Source organism: Xylocopa sonorina, chromosome 3 (genome assembly GCF_050948175.1).
Source record: "Xylocopa sonorina isolate GNS202 chromosome 3, iyXylSono1_principal, whole genome shotgun sequence".
NCBI classification, from domain to species: domain Eukaryota; kingdom Metazoa; phylum Arthropoda; class Insecta; order Hymenoptera; family Apidae; genus Xylocopa; species Xylocopa sonorina.
In genome coordinates this window covers 14,688,945-14,706,471 of record NC_135195.1, presented here as the reverse complement: position 1 = coordinate 14,706,471, position 17,527 = coordinate 14,688,945, and the positions used below count along the sequence as shown (strand labels likewise).

Here is a 17,527-nt window from a genome sequence, read left to right as displayed (position 1 = left end):
AGCCCGGATGAACGCCTCGTCGTAATCATCGTCGTCGTCGGACACGTGAACGGGGTCGGTGAATTAAATTCCAAAAAAGCTCGACGCATCCACGGTCTATCCTTTTGACGAACGTGCGCACGCGAGAATTTTGCGAACGTCAACGAACGAGTAGTTTACTGCGAACGACGAGAGGCTAGCGTTGAATCGAGTTTCGAAGAGCCAGTCACTTTCGCGATTTGACTTTTTAATTACCGAGCGGAGAATGAAGTGAGTCGAGAGGGGTACGTTGCAGCGTCGAGGGAAGCTCGCGAATGTTTGTCTGCTTAAACGAAAGACGTAGCGTTTAATTATCGGTAAGTAATCATTGAAACTTGAATTTCAATTATAAATCGTTGCGGGACTGCGACAAGAACTGGTCGTGTATAATAAACGGGATACGATCGTTGCTTCTTCTGTCCGTCGAATTAACAAGTTTTGCCGGAATTAATCGCGCTGAACCCGTGTAAATTGGAATTTGTAGACGGGATCCGTGTATCTCGTAAGAACACGCGGGGATAATAGAAACTGCCGGCAATAAGGGACGATGACGCGGCAAATCGATACACCCGTTAAGCATATATATATAATTAGGGCAATGTATAACCATTAGGGGTTGTTAATGTTACAGGGCGCATTATTGTAAATCAAGGTTAACTGCAATACGGCGGTTTATTACGCTTTCGCGAAGCTGTGTAACTTGGTTTGCGGCAACTCCGATGCCGGATAATGGAATCCCGCTCTTCGGCCATCTGGATTAAAATGTATTAACTTAGCGATCCCGGTTCGACCGTCTGAACATACGCGCCAAATTATTATTCGTAATATAATAATTACCACCCTTTCCCGTTCGATATAAATTAGTGAACGTAATATTAAACTCTATGGAAAAACGCTTCGTCGAGTCCACCTGTTCGATCACCGAATTGTTTGCTAAATAAAATCTCTAAACTTGTTTTCGTTGGCTCGCGAGAAGGCAAGGAACTAGAAAGATGCGATATGGAATTTGAGGCGGTATAAAACAGCGTCGAACTAAATTTAAATAGCGTGCATTCGAGGCGCGAAATGGCGTTCTATGTGGACAGCGGTGCAACAGTGACACACAGTGAATTTGTTACGTACCTGTGAAATAAATTGGCCTGGACAGTGCTGCGCGTGAAGGAGTGTGCAGAAGAGAAAAAAGGTGCGTTAGTGCTTGGCGAGGTTTTAGGCTGTGCACGCGCGAATTGGTACGTGCTGTTACGCGATACAAGCCAGCTAGGTGAGCGATCAAAAAAGCCGGGTGACGCGTGGGTGTGGGGCGAAGGGGCTAAGGAAATAGAGAAATGAGCGAAAAAAATGGACGAAGGCCGTGGAGCGAAAATAAACGAATGAACGTTGAATGACGCGGGGTAGTCACGTTGAACGATAACGACGATGTAACGAGATCGCGCGCGCGGCCTGGATTACGAAGAATCGTTCGCCGGTAATTAGACCGTTCAAGCTTGCTTTCGCTGGTGACAGCGCTGAAAACTTTGCTCATTAACGCGAGCCTCGTTTTACGTTTTTTCCCCCCTTTTTGTTCCTTTATTACTCCTTTGTTGCTCGTTTTTTCGTTGCGATTTCCAACCGCGATAATTGAAATTGAAGCGCGACACGCTCGAGACACCGCGATGGCCCCTGACGAGGCGTCGTGCCAAAGTTTGACGTACGACCTGCGAAGCAAGATCATTGAAATCGACGAATAAAGGATTCGTCGTGAAACAGTTCGAGCGATCGAGTAACGACTGAGCCCAGCGGTTTCAAGAAGAACCCAACGTGGACACAAGGATCAGCCTGTTGATTACGATTACGTTGGAATTAGCCCAGAAGGATTGGTCAGCGGCGCGAATTACGAACAAAGTCCGTTCCCCTTCGACACGCCAGCTCCACCAGTCGATATCTCCCGTAATAAGCGGTAATAATTGCTTAATTAAAGCGGATCGTGGAACGCGCAATGCGTTCCTGTCAGCGGCAGCCGCCGCCGTTCCGTATCTTGGACGACTTTACCGTCGAAACGTACATTCGTTGCAGTTATTGAACAATCCGCCGGCATTGTTCGCGTGTTGGGAACACCTGTAACGCTCGATTACGAAGTCGATGGCTCGTGTTGACGAGAAAAATGTCCACACCGCCCTGTGACTCGGCGATGAATTATTCCCGTGCTTTTATTGCTAACAATGCCTCAGGATTTGAATCTGAAACGCGTACCCTCTTTCTCTCGATCGTTCGAAATCTGATTCACTCGACTGTCCAAGAACCATTCGCGTTCAAGAATGACATAAAAAATTTTGCAAAGAGAATCGACGAGCCACGCATGGCAGAATCATTTCTCGACTCTCGTTTCGTCTGCAATCCCGTAATCCGCGGGATCCACTATCGTAGTTTTGGGTCAACGACGCGTGGCTCGCGGGCCGTTGTCACTGGCGGTAACCAACAATAACAGTATCGACGAGTCGTCACGGCTGTCAACGACGGTGTCCCATAGTAGATTATAATCGTTCGACGGTCTATGTTTTATTTCGTCTGTGCGCGATCCGTTTTAAACGGTACGCGCGCGGCATAATGCGAGCTGGGGGTAACGCGTCGCCCGCATGCGAGTCGAAATCGATTGTTACCAACGATGACGGCCCGCGCGAACGTCATTGACTGCGGTTCAAATCGCATTGTGATCTCTGTGATGGATCACCGTTCATATCGAGGCGTGCATCAAATCGAAATCAATTTTCTTTCGCGATCGCCGGAATTATCTTCGCTCTGTGCACCGAACGCGACCAGTCGCCGCTACCTGAACACGGAAAATCGCGTAACTTTGTGAATGCATCGCGGTGGTTCACAACGGGCTTTGTAACTTGTTTCAACCCTTCGTGTAATCTCATCGATCTCTAAATAATCACTTTGAACGAATCCAATTTCTCTGACCGCTTCGTTCCACTCGTAGCCGCTAAAATGTACGTCCTCAGAGTTATGGCGGCTTCGTTTCATCCCCTGCGGGGAGGGATTTAATAATTTCGAGGATGCTCACTTATTCGCGCGACGAGAACACCGACAGGTCAGCCGGAAGATGGAAGTTTCAGTCGATCGTCGGGAACCAATCGCGGATCGCGTTGGTCATCGCGGACAAAGGGGTCAGCCGGGTTAGCCCTCGACCGTGGATAGAGTTAGTCAGACGCCGGCAAGGGTGAGGAAGGTGGCCGACAGTGACTTGATGCGGTTAGCGATTCGCGCTGCTAACTCGATTTGATGCTCTAATGCCTCCGTCACGCCCGACGTTGCCGCGTATTCATGTAAATACGAATTATTTGCTGGTTGCGGTCACGACGTTCGTTGACCACCCGGGTATCTACCGAGGATTCGCTCCTCTTGTTTTCTGCAAATTTCCCTGTGACTCGGATGGAATTATAGTGCCCAATACGGTTACTGCTAGACGCTTTCGCTATATCGCGACGTTTTTAGTTTGACGCTGTAGAGATGATAAAATCGTTCAATTTTATATACTATAATAATATTTATTTTTCACTCAGTATTTTTCACTCACTCGGAAATCTGAATTCGTGATATTAACAACGGAATTGAGTCTGGAAAAATTGAGTTACACGATTTTTCGTTTGGCTCGAATCGAACCGGATCGCAATTTATTTTCGCAATCATTTTTGAGGGAAAAGATAGTTACGCGAGCTTGATAAATTTAACGTCGATCGGATAGAGCTCACCGTCTCTCCTTAATGGCAATCGGTTATCATTTTTATTCGAGCCCCCTAAAGGTAGCCCCGTTACGAATCTCATTCCCGATGATAACATCCGATAAGGTTCGCCCTGTTAAAGTTTCCGCGGACGAGGAACGGGAATGTTCCGTTTGACTATTTGCTTTTACCGAAACGTACAACGATTAAGCTCGATATTAGGTTACCACATGCTCGTAGATATTCGGGGGTTGGAACGGAGCGGAAGAAGCGCAACGGTAACGATAATGGCGAACACGGACTATTGGCATAGTTTTCAAGCGGTGCTTAAAATTATTCCTATTTCGAGGAACCTGGCGACGATCCAGTCCGCCTCGTACTTTCCAGATAAAGAGTCCACTATTTAAACAAACACGAACGAAATCGAGAGAAAGGAATGAAAAACAGACACCGAGTTTTCCACTTTTCCAGAGCCGGGCTGTGCAACTTCTGAGCAGATCGGTCGAAATTATGTTGCTCTTAAACTGACACTATTATCACATCAATATCGATCTCATTACTCCTATTTAATCCTCAACCAAACGAGACGTTCTGAATAAGTAAATGAAAATAATTGCACCAAAATAGAAGTGTCGTTCGTTTAACCATCATTATCTTTAAATGGATACCGACACCTACCAGAAACAAGCTAATAGAAGAAAGATACTTTATTTTATTCACGATCGATACCACTACGCGTGTCCCCGTTTCCCTGCTCTGTCCGTTCTTTCTGTTCCTTTCATTTTTTCTTTTTTCATTTTCGTTCGTTTCCCCTGTAATTTATTGGGCTTCCCCAGCGATCGTATTTCACATTAAACTGCCTAGCGATGGATCGGATGAGCGTGGCTCGTTCGAAGATGCGGCTGTTGGCCGCATTATTTGCAATTTAAATAATCCGACAGATCTGTGATTAATCGGCCGGTTCGACAACATTTTTACCGGCCGAATAAGCTAATGTCAGCCAGTTCCGGATTTACGTCGGTGAACGCGGCCCGGACAGGCGAGATTGGCCGCTGGTATATTTTCTGGGGCAATCGCGCTAATCGATATCATATTTGTTTGCTGCCCGCGGATTCGTTTCGGGAAATTAAATTCACCGATCCACCGTCGGGGCACGCGCGTCCTTTGATTCGCCGCCTTAATTGCCTTCCGTCTTTTTATTCAAACTATAACAGGCGATTTTTCTACAAGATCGACCCTGACCTGGTAAAATGTCTTTTTGAATCGCGTCGACGCGCGCTCCATTCTTTTCGAAATCGTTCCCGTTGAAGTATGTACTGTAAATATACAAGTTTTCGATGTGCAACGTTGCAAATGGCTATTTTTAACGTGGGACCAGAATAGAAAATGAAATTCTATTTAGAGGTACTATAGGAATCGAAGGATATTTTATGGAGAACCGACGTCATCTTGCTGATCCGTAATTCGACTCTGAATCTTCGACGCTATATTGCCCGTCGGAATGTCCCTGTGGTCTAATGGAGGCATCTCGTGGTATCTATTAGCGAATGGTTCCCAACGGTCAGGGCTTGCCCACGATAACCCCGTGCTCGCCACCGTCAGAAAGACGATTGATATTACATTAGATCAGCGTAGTCTAATATAGGCCAGTCGCAAACCGCGTTATTGAATTGCTGGTCACCGGAGACTGGTCGCAATTACGATCTCCCGCCGACCTAAACTTCCTACAGTCAAACTGAATACACGTTTCTATATGCGTATATACATATGTAAAATTATGGAACTCTTCATTCGTGGCTCTTTTCGAATGCTTCAGATTTTTCAAAAGTCGCAAATGACAGGCTACGCAATGTCGAGCGAAGCCAGACACCCTTCCTCACGACGACCACTCACCCCTTGCCTTCATCTTTCCTCCCCCAAACGTTAGATTGATTTTACAATTTCTCATTTCACGGTCCGAAAATCATCGAACAGACCAGAGGCTAACCGGAGGCGACGCACGCAACGTCAGATACGCACATCCGCCATGTCCTCGCTCACGTGTCATCGATACGTCAAAGTCAAGAAGTTCCAGGGAACGACTTCGCTTCAAGGGGGATCCCCGTGCGCCTAGGGGTCGAGGGTTCAACCTTGTATTAGTCTACGCAGCATCGCGCCATCTTCGTACATTACCAGTCAAAAGTCGAGTACGCGTGCTTATGAAGGGACATTCCTAATATCGTCAGAGCAATTGACCACTTTCGATAACCGATAACAGTACGAAACGACGCCTAAAAGTTTGTTTTATAATCTTAAAGTTCTCGTTCAACTGTCCCGCGTGAAGCAGAGATACGAGAGACGCGTTCGAACTTCTGAACGGCGATGTACCCGAGCTTATGCGCGTAGCTGAAGGCACACTGTATAGCCGTCCAGGGTGGGATGGCGGATCTTAATCCGCGCCGCTAATTTCCACGGAATCTACGCGTAATGCGATCACACTTCAGCAGGCAGAGGCAATGGCTGGCGGAGCAGCAAATTCCCGGATGAAACGATCCATGAAGGCGCGCTCGATCTTCGCCGCGTTCCCGTGCCCGCCTCTGACCTTCCATCTCGCCTCAGGAGCGTCGTTGTTTCGCGATATCGACGGACGACTAATTGGCGAGCCCTCGCGTCAACGAAACACCGTCGCCAAACGAGATCCGGCGAAATTTCGTTTAAAAGTTTACCCGACCAGCCTCGCCGCGACTCTGTGGAAAGAGAGAGAGAGAGAGAGAGAGGGAGCGAGAGAGAAAGCCGAGCAACGCGGGTCCGAGAACTCGAGAAGCCGCAAAGCTACTTTCTCATCCCCGTGGTAACGCTAAAACTGCGTTACGCGGCGCACCGAGGAACCTGCTACGAGAGGCCGTGCGCGCACCAGCCCAGGCCTAAATACCCACGGCATTCCAAAACAATATAGCCGCCTGGCTAACTTCTAACGCTGACCTACGTTCTAACTAGCCCGGGCTCGCTACTCGCAACTGCTAACTCGGTTACCCCTGAGGCTTCCCGAGTACGCACCCCGCCGTCGTTCCCCGTTACCCTTCACGCAGCCACCGATGAATCGAAACCCTGTCGGACAACGGCGGCCCCGGGAACATCGCTAATGGACGACATTTACGAACTTTCTACCTATCTGTTGCTGCAATTACACCCCCCTCTGTGGACAGCGATACGCTTTTTTCGTTCATTCGACTAACGACGAAGTGAACTTTTTAAAGAGCGGAAACAAGATCACATTTACATCTGGGAAGAATGTTGTTTCAACACAGAAAGGAGCTACGTAAAGTTCCAGTGAGGTCCAAGAAGTTTCGTTACGACGCTTATGTGGAACGTTGGCAATGAAATTATACTCTGTCTCTTGTAGTAAAGAACTTTTTTTTTTACAGAAGGCTTGCTGGGTGTCCAAGCAGTTACCACTTAACAGTCTATTCTAAGCACCTTGTCCGCGTTCAACAAGCTCTTCCGCGCGACTCTGGCAGTGAAGAGAGAGCGAGTGTAACGGGTGTCGTTGCCGTTACACAAACTCGGCGACCGGTTACATCGACGAGCAACGACGCCGCTGGATCCGACAATAATGAACTTAACTCTCAAAACCGAGAGTCCCTTGGTTATTTAATGAGCCGACGCATAAGGCAGTTTGTCGATTACGACGCTGTTAGCCGCCGGAACGGTGGCCCGCCGTCTGAAACGTTTGCCTTTGCCTCAAGATTCCGCCCAGCCCCCCCCTTGCCCACGGCCGTTTCGCGAAACATTGCAATTACCGCGCTGGGAACTAAGCGCCGAGCGAACCAGAAATTCGAGTGTAATTGTCCCGCGGTAAAGATCGGCCCAAATGGGATCCCGGTGGATCCTTTCGCGTCCCTTGCTTCTTATCTTTTTCCAAGAAATACGACAATTTTCTGCTCCCTCGATTTTAAACAGACGCCAAGAGTCGCGTTCGTTAAATCGTCAGACTATAACAAATTTTCAACGAATTGCGGATCCATCTCGACGTTGGATCCGACGTTCGACGGTTCGAATCTTCGCGCCACGTTTCCACGCGTACCATTCGCGGGCGTAAAGTTCGACGGGAATCGTGATCCGCGCGGTAATCCGATCGTCTTGGTCAGGATCGACGCGAAACGCGTACTGCAACGAATGGTGGCGATACGTCGATAAAATCGTAACCTCCTCCCGCTGTCGCGCGTCGAATAGGGTGACTATTAATATTAAGCTTTTAACGAGGAACACGTTTACACGAAACCCGATTTAACTCCGGCCAGGGGCTCGATACCAGCCGGTAATCCTGTTAGCCCTGTAATCGTATTTAAGGCACGGATCGTTAACTTATCGCTCCGCGGGAGATTTTACGTTGCGATTTCCGGGACCGGTTACGCTCGCGGCGATCGATGAATTTATCCGCGCTCGCCCATCCGATGTCGCTAAAACGCGCGCGGGTTTTCTAACTTCGTTGCATCCGATACTGGTCGCCAGGGCTAACCAGGTACAGAGTTCACTTAGAAGGGTAATACGGTGTGCTCGAAAATTTTCTAACCTCGTTTCCTAATCTCAGCATTGTTGATCGCTCGTGACCAGTCGCGAATGAATTCGACGTCGGACGAGGTGATCGCATGCGATGGAAGGAACGATGCAACGAACGATGCGAGTGATGCAATGACAGGCGATGAGAATGACGCGTGGAATGATTCCATGATTTGAAGAGATGCGAACTTACCATTGGCGAGATGCATGCGGGAGTGCTCGTCCGGGAAGACGGTTTCTGAACGATCGCTGGCCGTGGAGCTGCTGCTCAAAGCGCTCGTGTGACCTCGCCGCGTTCTCCGCCCCAAGGTACCACCGCCTGTGCTCGTCTTTTTCGACGGCGCCGCGTAAACCGTTTCACCTGCGGCGTATCAGAATCGTTGGAATGTTTTTGGGTAAATTAGAATAAATTTCGAAGCAGTCTCCTTGCGGTGGTCAAAGCGGGTGGAATTTTAAAGTTCGCGTAAGTTTCGGGGAGAATAAATTCTGGACAACCGTACCGTTCGCGCTGCGGAACTCGTGACTCGCTCTTTCGCCATTCCGTGCTTCCTTGATCGTAGATGATAGCAGATGATACGGATGACACTGAGTTTCACGGTTGAATAAATCAGAGAGGGTACTATAGTAACGTGAGAATTCTCGAAACGCGTGGCTAAGTCCAAACGAGCTAACGTAGCCTGAAGGTATTTTGAAACGAGCGTGGGACGAGCGCGATCGATGGCAAGAATATTCCAAAGTAAATGACGTTATAGTAGATTGTACGGAATTAAAGATACAATTGTTCAAATGTTAAAAAATCCACTCGATCTAACGCGACGTTCGACGACACCTTCTGTTTGAGCGGACCGTTTACGAATGAAACGGACGAGCAATATTTACGGGAGCGAGAGATAGGAGCACGTAAATACTACGCGTAGACGGGTGTTTCCCTCGTATTAATCGAGTCGACCGAGTTGACTCGTAACACAACAACGGAGGACGAGTCTCGCGAAATTTCTAAGTGCTGCCTGCGTTCCACGCAGTTGCGTGCGCGCACGAGGGAAGGAAGGTAACCTCGCTCGCGGCTCTGTGTAATTAGCTTCGTACCGTTGCCGTTGCGGGATCTCTCCGATGATATGCTCCCGTTGTAATGATGCCGGCGGGAATTGGTGTTCTCCAGGGGAAACGGAGACGCCTGTCGGTGATTCGGCGTCAATGTTGGCGGCGGTGTTGGGAACGGCGTTGTCGGGTTATCAGTGGTCGCTGCGCCCTCTGTATCGGACCCTGTACGGTACGATCGGTCACCAACGCCTGTGGACATACATTTTGCGTGGTATCAACGTTTGGAGTTCCATGTAAGTATATAATTTATGATATTACTTTAATATTAAATCCTACGTTCGTCTTTTCTTAACCCTTCCATGCGCGACTCCTTTTAAGTTTACTCGCAAAGCGCACAGAAGTTGCTATTATATGAAACGTCTGTTCTTATTTCGTTATTCTTCAGTGACAGTGTTTTATGTAAACGGAAGTGTTACGATTTTTATAAATTATCCGCGTATAAGTATCGTACGTTAATACCATTAATTTCGAATCCTGTTCGATCTCATCTGCCATGGCATTCGATTAATTCACGAACAAAGGGTGGCTTATAACCCCAGCAGATCGAATCGAGCCTATCTCGCAGCGTCTACATCTAAACGCATCCACGTTGTCATCGGCTTGTCCATCGATTCGAACGAGTGTCCGACGCGTCGCTCGCTATGCAAATATGGTTGTTCAAGATGGAACAGAGACGTAATCATGGACGTCGAACGACGGACCGGTGACTCTTGATTGCATTACCGTTTCTGGTGCCTATCTCATCTGGTAGATACGCGTGCATGCATAACGCGCGTAACATAAATGTTCTATGCAAATGCGATGAACTAATCGAGGATAAAAACTGTCAAATCGAGGGATAATTGTGTTCTCGATATCCAACGCTATTCTCGATATTGTAATTCGAAATCTTTCGTCTACCCGTTACGAATCATCCTAGTTTCGCTCGAATCGCCTCGCACCTTCGTATCCCGTCAACGCTTAGGCAGCCTGCACACGTTGACGATTGGCTGTGACGCTACCGACGGTTCGTCACGTCGGAATATTCTTGTCGACGATGCTCGACGGTCCGTGAAGCGGGAATGACAGTGCGCGTGGCTCGATTCAGCGCCGATTCAACGACACCTTGGTGGAAACGTGCCCGGAATTTGCTCCGCGCGGTTTCAACAACCGTGATTCTGTTTTAATTCGAGCTGCGCGCCCTGAACTCGAATGAATTGAATCGTTGACGAAATGCCTCGAGAACTTTCGATAGTTACACGCGTGCTTTACTTAATTCCCTTCTTTTTCGATCTTGAGACGCAACTTTGCGAGGTGGTTACGCATTTTTACGCTCTGATCGTTATATTTCAGAACGATGAAGGTTAAGTCGTCGAATAAGAGAGAACGTAGATTGCTATTCGGTGATAAAGTTAATCGTAATTGAATAGGAGGGGAATCGCGAGTAAAATGCAGTGCGTTGGAAAGTGGCCAAGATGTCTCAGTTGAGCTGATCTTGGCCGTAAACCGGCGAACCGTTCGAAAAACAAAATGGTTGCGGAAAAAGTAACGGCGGATCGGGAAGGTGTAGAGGATAAGAACGGCAGCTCGTTGGCTGGATTAGGAAGGTGGTTACAGCGAGTGTTTCGATAGCCACCCTCCTATTTATCAGCGTGTAAACAGGTGCGAGGCTACGTGGTGGAGTACTTAAAAAGGCCAGCGTGTTCCGGTGCTCCTTTTATCCCTGCTCGCTATTTAACCTCGCCGTGTGCCGCAATAGGAGCAACTCGAAATCTTGTTAGAGGTTTCGAGTGTGATAGACGTGACCTTTCACGGGGATCCTTTGAGAACGGGGTTAACGTTCACATATTTTCGGAATTAAGCTGCGAATTTTCCACCCTGACTTCTCCTTAATTAAAATCATTCTGGCTTTCAATTGAATTTACGAAGAACGATGGTTAGCTTAAAAAAAAAAAGAATAAATACACGCGTAGAAAACAAAAATGTGCGATCCACGTAATATGTGTTTCGCGAACGATCGTCTATTTTTCATCGATTTATTGTTGCCAGTTATACAGTGACAGCGTGACTGGACGGAAAGGCAGACCGCCATTCGTTTTGTTCATTGACAGATAATTGCCCGTCGGATGTACGCGCGATCTAATCCACCATTAAAGTTACTCTGGCCGCGAGGAACAAAAGGGTAGCCGGATAGCGGGAAAAGATGGGCGGCAAAGGAGAAGCGAGGGGCGAGTTTTAGTATGGGAGAGACGAGGGGATTGAATTTTGTCGGTAATTAATGAGGAAAGTTTTACAAATAGCCGAAGGCATAGTCGCTAAACGCCTTAGCGAAACCGTGAATTCCATCCGCAAGCAAAATATCTCGCGAAAGTTAGTTTTTAATTGATAATTATCTTTCCTGGTATAAACGGTAATCAGCGTTCCATTCCGTTTCCCTGTCCACCTAATTGCTCGTTCTTGCCGCCGCTGAACTGTCGATTCACGAAAGGGAAACCGTGGCGAGGGTTTCCGAGAGCTATGAACAAATTGGCCGTATCGAATTTCAGGATTAATGGCTATTGTTAGAAGAGCAGAGATTTCACGGATACTCGACAATTAATTTTCATATTTATCTACATCGATCTATACAACGATCACTGCTAAAGAATCACTGCTACGACGGAGACTAATCTCGAATCGCTCGGAAAATTCCCCGCAAGTGGACCTCTAATCATCCTGGTGTTAAGTTCGAGGTGGCTCCGATTCTAAGGGATAATTCCACCCCCGTTCACCGACAATTCCAGAGCGAACCTCAATCTCCACCCCATCCGTCCCGCGGAACGCTCGCCTACGTTCGCGCTATCGCGATAACGAGACGGTCCGCCCTCGCGACATCAAAGCTCGGAAGCGGAGCGTGGAAGCCGGCGAAGAAGGCAGCCTGGCCGCGATATAAAGAGAGATACGGGCAAGATGGGCAGCGACGATAGTCGAGACGTCTGAGAGAACGAGTAGCCGAGGGCCCGGGCAGCGGCACTGATATTGCTCGCATTAAACTTTCATATTCAATCTTGCCACCCACCGTTGGGCTCTTTCCCTCGTTGCTATCCCTTAGCCGGAAGGTCGTGGCGTCGAGAGCAACCTCGGCCCCTCGCGTCAGCCCCACATGTAATTGTGTTATGCCCTCTTCTCCCCCTTCTTCTCTCCCATACCCTGCCCCTCCCTCCTCGTTTCCCCAGCTCTACCCGCTTGGTTCCCAGAGACTCAGCTTCCGCCCACCCCGTGCAACCCGCCTCGTGACGTTTCTTACGGGTACTCTCCCGCAATTTCGTGCCGCGTTTTCTATGGATTGGATTTTCTAATTCGCGCACTCCCGCGGCTTCCGTCCGTGGAGCCGCGCGGGGCTGGGTTTTCGCGCGGATCGCAGGAATCGCGCGATACGTATACAGTTCCATTTCAGCCCAACTCGGCGGAGATTGAACGTTGTTTGGTATGCGCGGTGTGTAAATCGCGAGGCGTACGCGTGCGTATGCTGTTAAATATTTGTGGATTAAATGTTTTCCGGTTGATTATTTGCCTGCGCGTCGCCGGATTCGTCGGCAGTGGCAAGTATGAATTTGTTGGTAGGGAAACAAAGTTTAGCTGGGCGTAAATTATTTCGAACAGCGAACGGCAATCGGTCGTCGTGGCTCGACGAGATTCGTAAGGCAATATCGATAAGATACGTAACCGAGCGCTGAATGTCCAGGCTAATAGGGACAAACGACGGTTTGTACCATTTGACGCCATATTGCCCGTAGCCTCCTCCCACCATTGGCTGGCGCTGTATTCACGGTTATTCTTTATTCCGCGATGTCCCCTGTCCCGTATCGCGGCGCGTGTAACGGCGTGTCCGGACGCGTGAAATAATAAAATCGATAGTCGAACCGGGCCAGATCCACCGTGTCGCCTGGCACTTCCGGTTGAAAAACTAAATCGGCCCGGCGGAGGCCGTGAACAGAAAAATAATAGTGTTCCGCGCGGCGTTCACCGCGCGGCCGACCGAGCAGCCCATAGAATCGCTTTGATTCGGCAGCGGTGGCGGGTCTGGTCCCCGCGCGCCATTCATTGTGCCCGCTCGGCGTTGATTGGAAATATTGGTTCGTTGTTTACCTTTATTCTCTGCCGCCGGTATCTCAGAACAATGTCCGACCCGGGGCGGGGCTGGGACGCGCAACAAGCGACCCTGTTTGCCTTTTATTCCGTTTCCCAGTGATCTTGCGAGTGCCACGGCTCTCGAAGCCTGTCAATTACGCCGTCGTATTTACGTGCCCGCGTCCCCCGTTGATCGGAACAAATAACTGGGCATTCGAGCGGACTTGGACGCCGGTGGAGCTTCCATTTATCGTTATATTTCGCGAAAATTCACCTCTTTTGTCCCGCAGCGGCGCTGTCCGAGTCGCGAGAGCCACTGTATCCGATGAAAAATGAGCGGACCATTTCTCTTCGATCCCGTCTTCGATGGGACACAATGCGATGCTGGGAACGATTACTTTTAACTAGACCCCCGGACGATTTTTATCGCTCGATGAAGTATTCATCTGTATCGGGTTTCGATCGACGACAAAATGTAATCCGATGCGGTCTCGAGGCCCACGCGAACTCGACGAGTTTCATAGATCTCGTTCAAGCTTGCGTCGCAGACCTGTAAACCGTGACTGCAACCGTCACACTGTAAATCGCTAATAGCCGAGCGAAACATAACTTGACGACTCTGTTGCGTTTCCTCCGGCGGCGTTGCGGACCTCGGAAGTTGCACGCGTCGTAGGGGTGAATTAGCGCTGGCGAGCCCCGGGGCGGCCAACTTTTCCGCAAGCTCGATGGGACGCGCGCGTCCAAGGTGCACTCTCGATGCTCGAGCGTTCGCTGCTACCATGGCAACGGTCCCACGCAAACAAAATCCACCCCACGGAGACCGCGGGCTGGTCCACGCCACGGAAGGAATTCCCGTCGAGCCGAAGAAAGCCCCGCCGCTCGGTCAAAGACAGCAGTGGCCGCCGCGAATTCCGCTTCCGGCCACCAACGGCCGGGATCAATCCTTGCGGGGCTCGTTACTGCGGAGCCTGAATCGCTTCGTCGAAAACCGTTGGGCCACGGAGAATTTACGGGCTGCGATTTGCGGACCTGTCGGAGAGTGTAAAGATGTTACGCGAGGGGATGTTTCGGGTATTAGGACTTGGGGAGCGAGAAGGCTGCGGGTACTCGGAACCGGGGAATGTAGCGGTTGTTGGAAGGGATTGCTGCGGCGAAGGTGTTGAAGTGAAATGATTGTAACGTAGGGAGTTGATTAAAATAATTGTTCTTTTTGTTATTTGGATTCGAAAAGTGAAAAGTCTGTTTGGTGTTAGTAGGTTGTTTAAAGCACTCGCCTGTAGATCGATATTTGGTTCATTTTTAGTTCGATAATCTTTTGTTTAATTATAGTTTATTTAAGGAGTGGAAAGTCAGCTGATTTGGTTTGACTTGACTTGTTTAATTCTGAATTTTATTTCGTGCCCGACACGGTTAAGAATAGAATCGTTACATCGCTCGAGTTGCAGACCACGGTTACAAGCCCTGAATTTTGCACGAGATTAAGGGTATAATTGTTGAGCTGTCTGAACCCGTAGACCACAACTATGCGGTGTGTTAGGCTTAAGGAATAGAGACCTGCTAGTTACCAGAGCCATTCATCACTCGAACGCAAACAAACCAATTGTAATATCGCCTTGTGATTCTGTTGAAATGTCTGCGAAACTCTTCGTTTCGCGGTACAAGAACGAACCGCGATATTGCAACGTAAATTGTAAGAAATATGCGACGCTGGAACAAAGTGACGAAAAATTTGGCTCTAGTTGTGTATTTTATCGTGGCCCCAATTAGGGCTGAAAGTCTAAAGTATCCAAGCAATCAACGCGGAGCCAAAGATGTCAAGCCTAATGAAAATGGACAACGCAATCTAATCGCAATCTGCGAAATCTGCCGCACTCAACGAACTCCCCTAATTAGTTGCGAATAGTGTTACGTCCGAGGAGGATCTCTTCGATCGTGGACCCGGTGACGATTAATTTGGAACGTTGGTAATTTTATGCGTTTCGGCTAACGAACGCGTGGGGCGTTCGACGAGGGTCGCGATGAAATATGATTGCCAGAAGATGAATCGGGGTTACAGCCAAATTACTCGCGCACCCGAAGCCTGCTTACTCGGCACTTGTCCCCGGCGATAAATACAAATTAGCGATAAAGAAAAGAGGACGACAAAAAATGAGCGTTGAAGTTGACTTTACGAGTTTCGGACGATTAAGGTCGCTTCTTCCATTGCGATTTAAAGTGGACATAACCTCTTTTACGCTACCATCAATTTCATTTATCTTTCCCCTCTCCTCTTTTCTTTACCTCCCCTTCTCTTATTAATCCCTTGCGTCCCGAATTTAAAGTCCGCTCGTACGAAGAGAATTCGTAAACGTTTCGCGAACGTGGTTCCAACGTTACGCGAAATAATTTCCGCGAAAGATGCTCGCGATATCAGCATAAAAAATCTATTTACTTCGCGCGCAGTCATAAATCCATCGGCGAGAATTCTCGCCCCCTTCTTCCAAGTCAAACACGGATCCTCGAAATTTGAATAGCACCGACGCGTTCGAGGCTAGCCTTTCCCTCTCGACGCAGCCTAAATCAATATGAAGCTTTTACCCTGCAACTTAGGGGAGCCATCGAGAACAGGACACGTCCACGGAAAGGGGCTCGCGCAGCCCTTACGTATATCGAAATTTAATATATATAGAAAGATATAAGATCCATCGAATTACCCGGCGAAATCGATGAGATGAAATATCGAATCTGACCCGCAATCCGTGTCGAAGAAAATTCATGCAATCGCGTACGTAAAAAGGGGACCACTGTAGCCTTCGTTTCCGCTAGAAACGAGGTTAAAAATCCATCGACTACGCCTCGCCATGGTTCCCGCCGTTATCGCGCAGTTTTCCTCGAGACAGCTCTCGAATTTTCCCTCGTCTCACCCCGGTAGAACTCGCAGAACGCCCTGTTCAAGATCGCGAGGGAACGCAAACACAGGCTAGCAACACCGAGTCGGATCTAAAGAAGCAGCGAACCAAATTCCGAAGAAACCAGAGTGGAAACGATCGTGCGCGAAGAACCGCGTTTCATCTTCCCACGAATGGTCGCTAAACAACCCTGTTCACGGCTCCGCTCGATCGAGTCTCGAGGAACGCGGCAGCCGCGCGAATAAACAAGAAGAGGCGAGCGTACGCGCTCGAGGAGCAAGAGGAGGGTGCGATATAGGAAGCAGGGAAAAGGAAACGGGGGCATCGTTCGAGGAAAAATCGATTCGACTTCCGCGCGTACCGTTGGTCATCGATTCTCTCGGCGCTCTTGGCCGTCTCGCAGAAATGAATTCGCTCCACCCCTTCTCGCCTCTTTATTTTCCAGCCCCTCCTCGGTTCCTCGCCGCGTCCCTCTTTTCCATCGTCCCTAATCGCTCGCCGTGAGAACCAGCGTGCCCTACGCGTACGCGCGTCGATAGGGCGGCGAAGGCGGAAACTCGCGGCGGGTTATCGCGCGGCGCTGCACGATAAAGAGACCGGATGGAAATACGCGCAAGAGGTTGTAGCCCCGCCGCGGCACAATGTGTCTTTTTACTAACTGTCATATGCATAGGGAACAACGGGGGCTACGTCTACAGAGGCTGCTATCGAAAAGCAATTTCCGAGACGTCAAATGGAATGGAATCGAGTCGGGGGTAACGGGGGTAGAAAAGAAAGTTCGGTGACATTTTCGTTGGTAAACCCCCCCCTCACACCGGCCACCCGTGGCTCGAGATCACTTTCAACGCGAGAGTAAGACTTTACAAAAAAGAGAGAGAGAAGGAGAGGGTGGATGGAAGAGGATGAGAGAAGCAAGGGTGGAACCAGAGGGGACAGGATGAAAAAAGAGGGTAAGAAGCAACGAAGGAGGAACCGTATCTTCAACAGGTGCAAAGTGTCGTCCGTTGAAAGGGCCACTCCTGGTTTCGCCTCCTGCTTCAGCCTGTTCCTCTTCCTTCCGCTTCTTAAACCGCAAGCTCTTTGACGGAAGGTCTAAAGCCGTCCTCATCTTTGAAGAATGCGGGACGCGGACTGCGCAGAGTCGTAATAAGCCGATGCTCCGTTTGGGAATCTAATGTATTCGTTGATGAG

The 17,527-nt window shown here is 49.1% G+C and overlaps 1 protein-coding gene across 4 annotated transcripts in view; it reads right to left on the bottom strand.

Moving 5' to 3' along the window:
- Positions 1-17,527, bottom strand: part of Ten-a (Teneurin-a transmembrane protein) — a 568,813-nt gene that overhangs the window by 319,211 nt on the left and 232,075 nt on the right. For 3 of the 4 annotated variants that reach the window (XM_076893038.1, XM_076893039.1, XM_076893037.1), the window contains exons 5-7: positions 9,345-9,548; positions 8,452-8,619; positions 1,141-1,167 (exon numbers count right to left, since the gene is read on the bottom strand). In XM_076893038.1, the coding sequence (XP_076749153.1) occupies positions 1,141-1,167; positions 8,452-8,619; positions 9,345-9,548 (399 nt within the window). The remainder of the gene's footprint in view (positions 1-1,140; positions 1,168-8,451; positions 8,620-9,344; positions 9,549-17,527) is intronic. The other variant, XM_076893040.1, reaches the window with a different exon arrangement.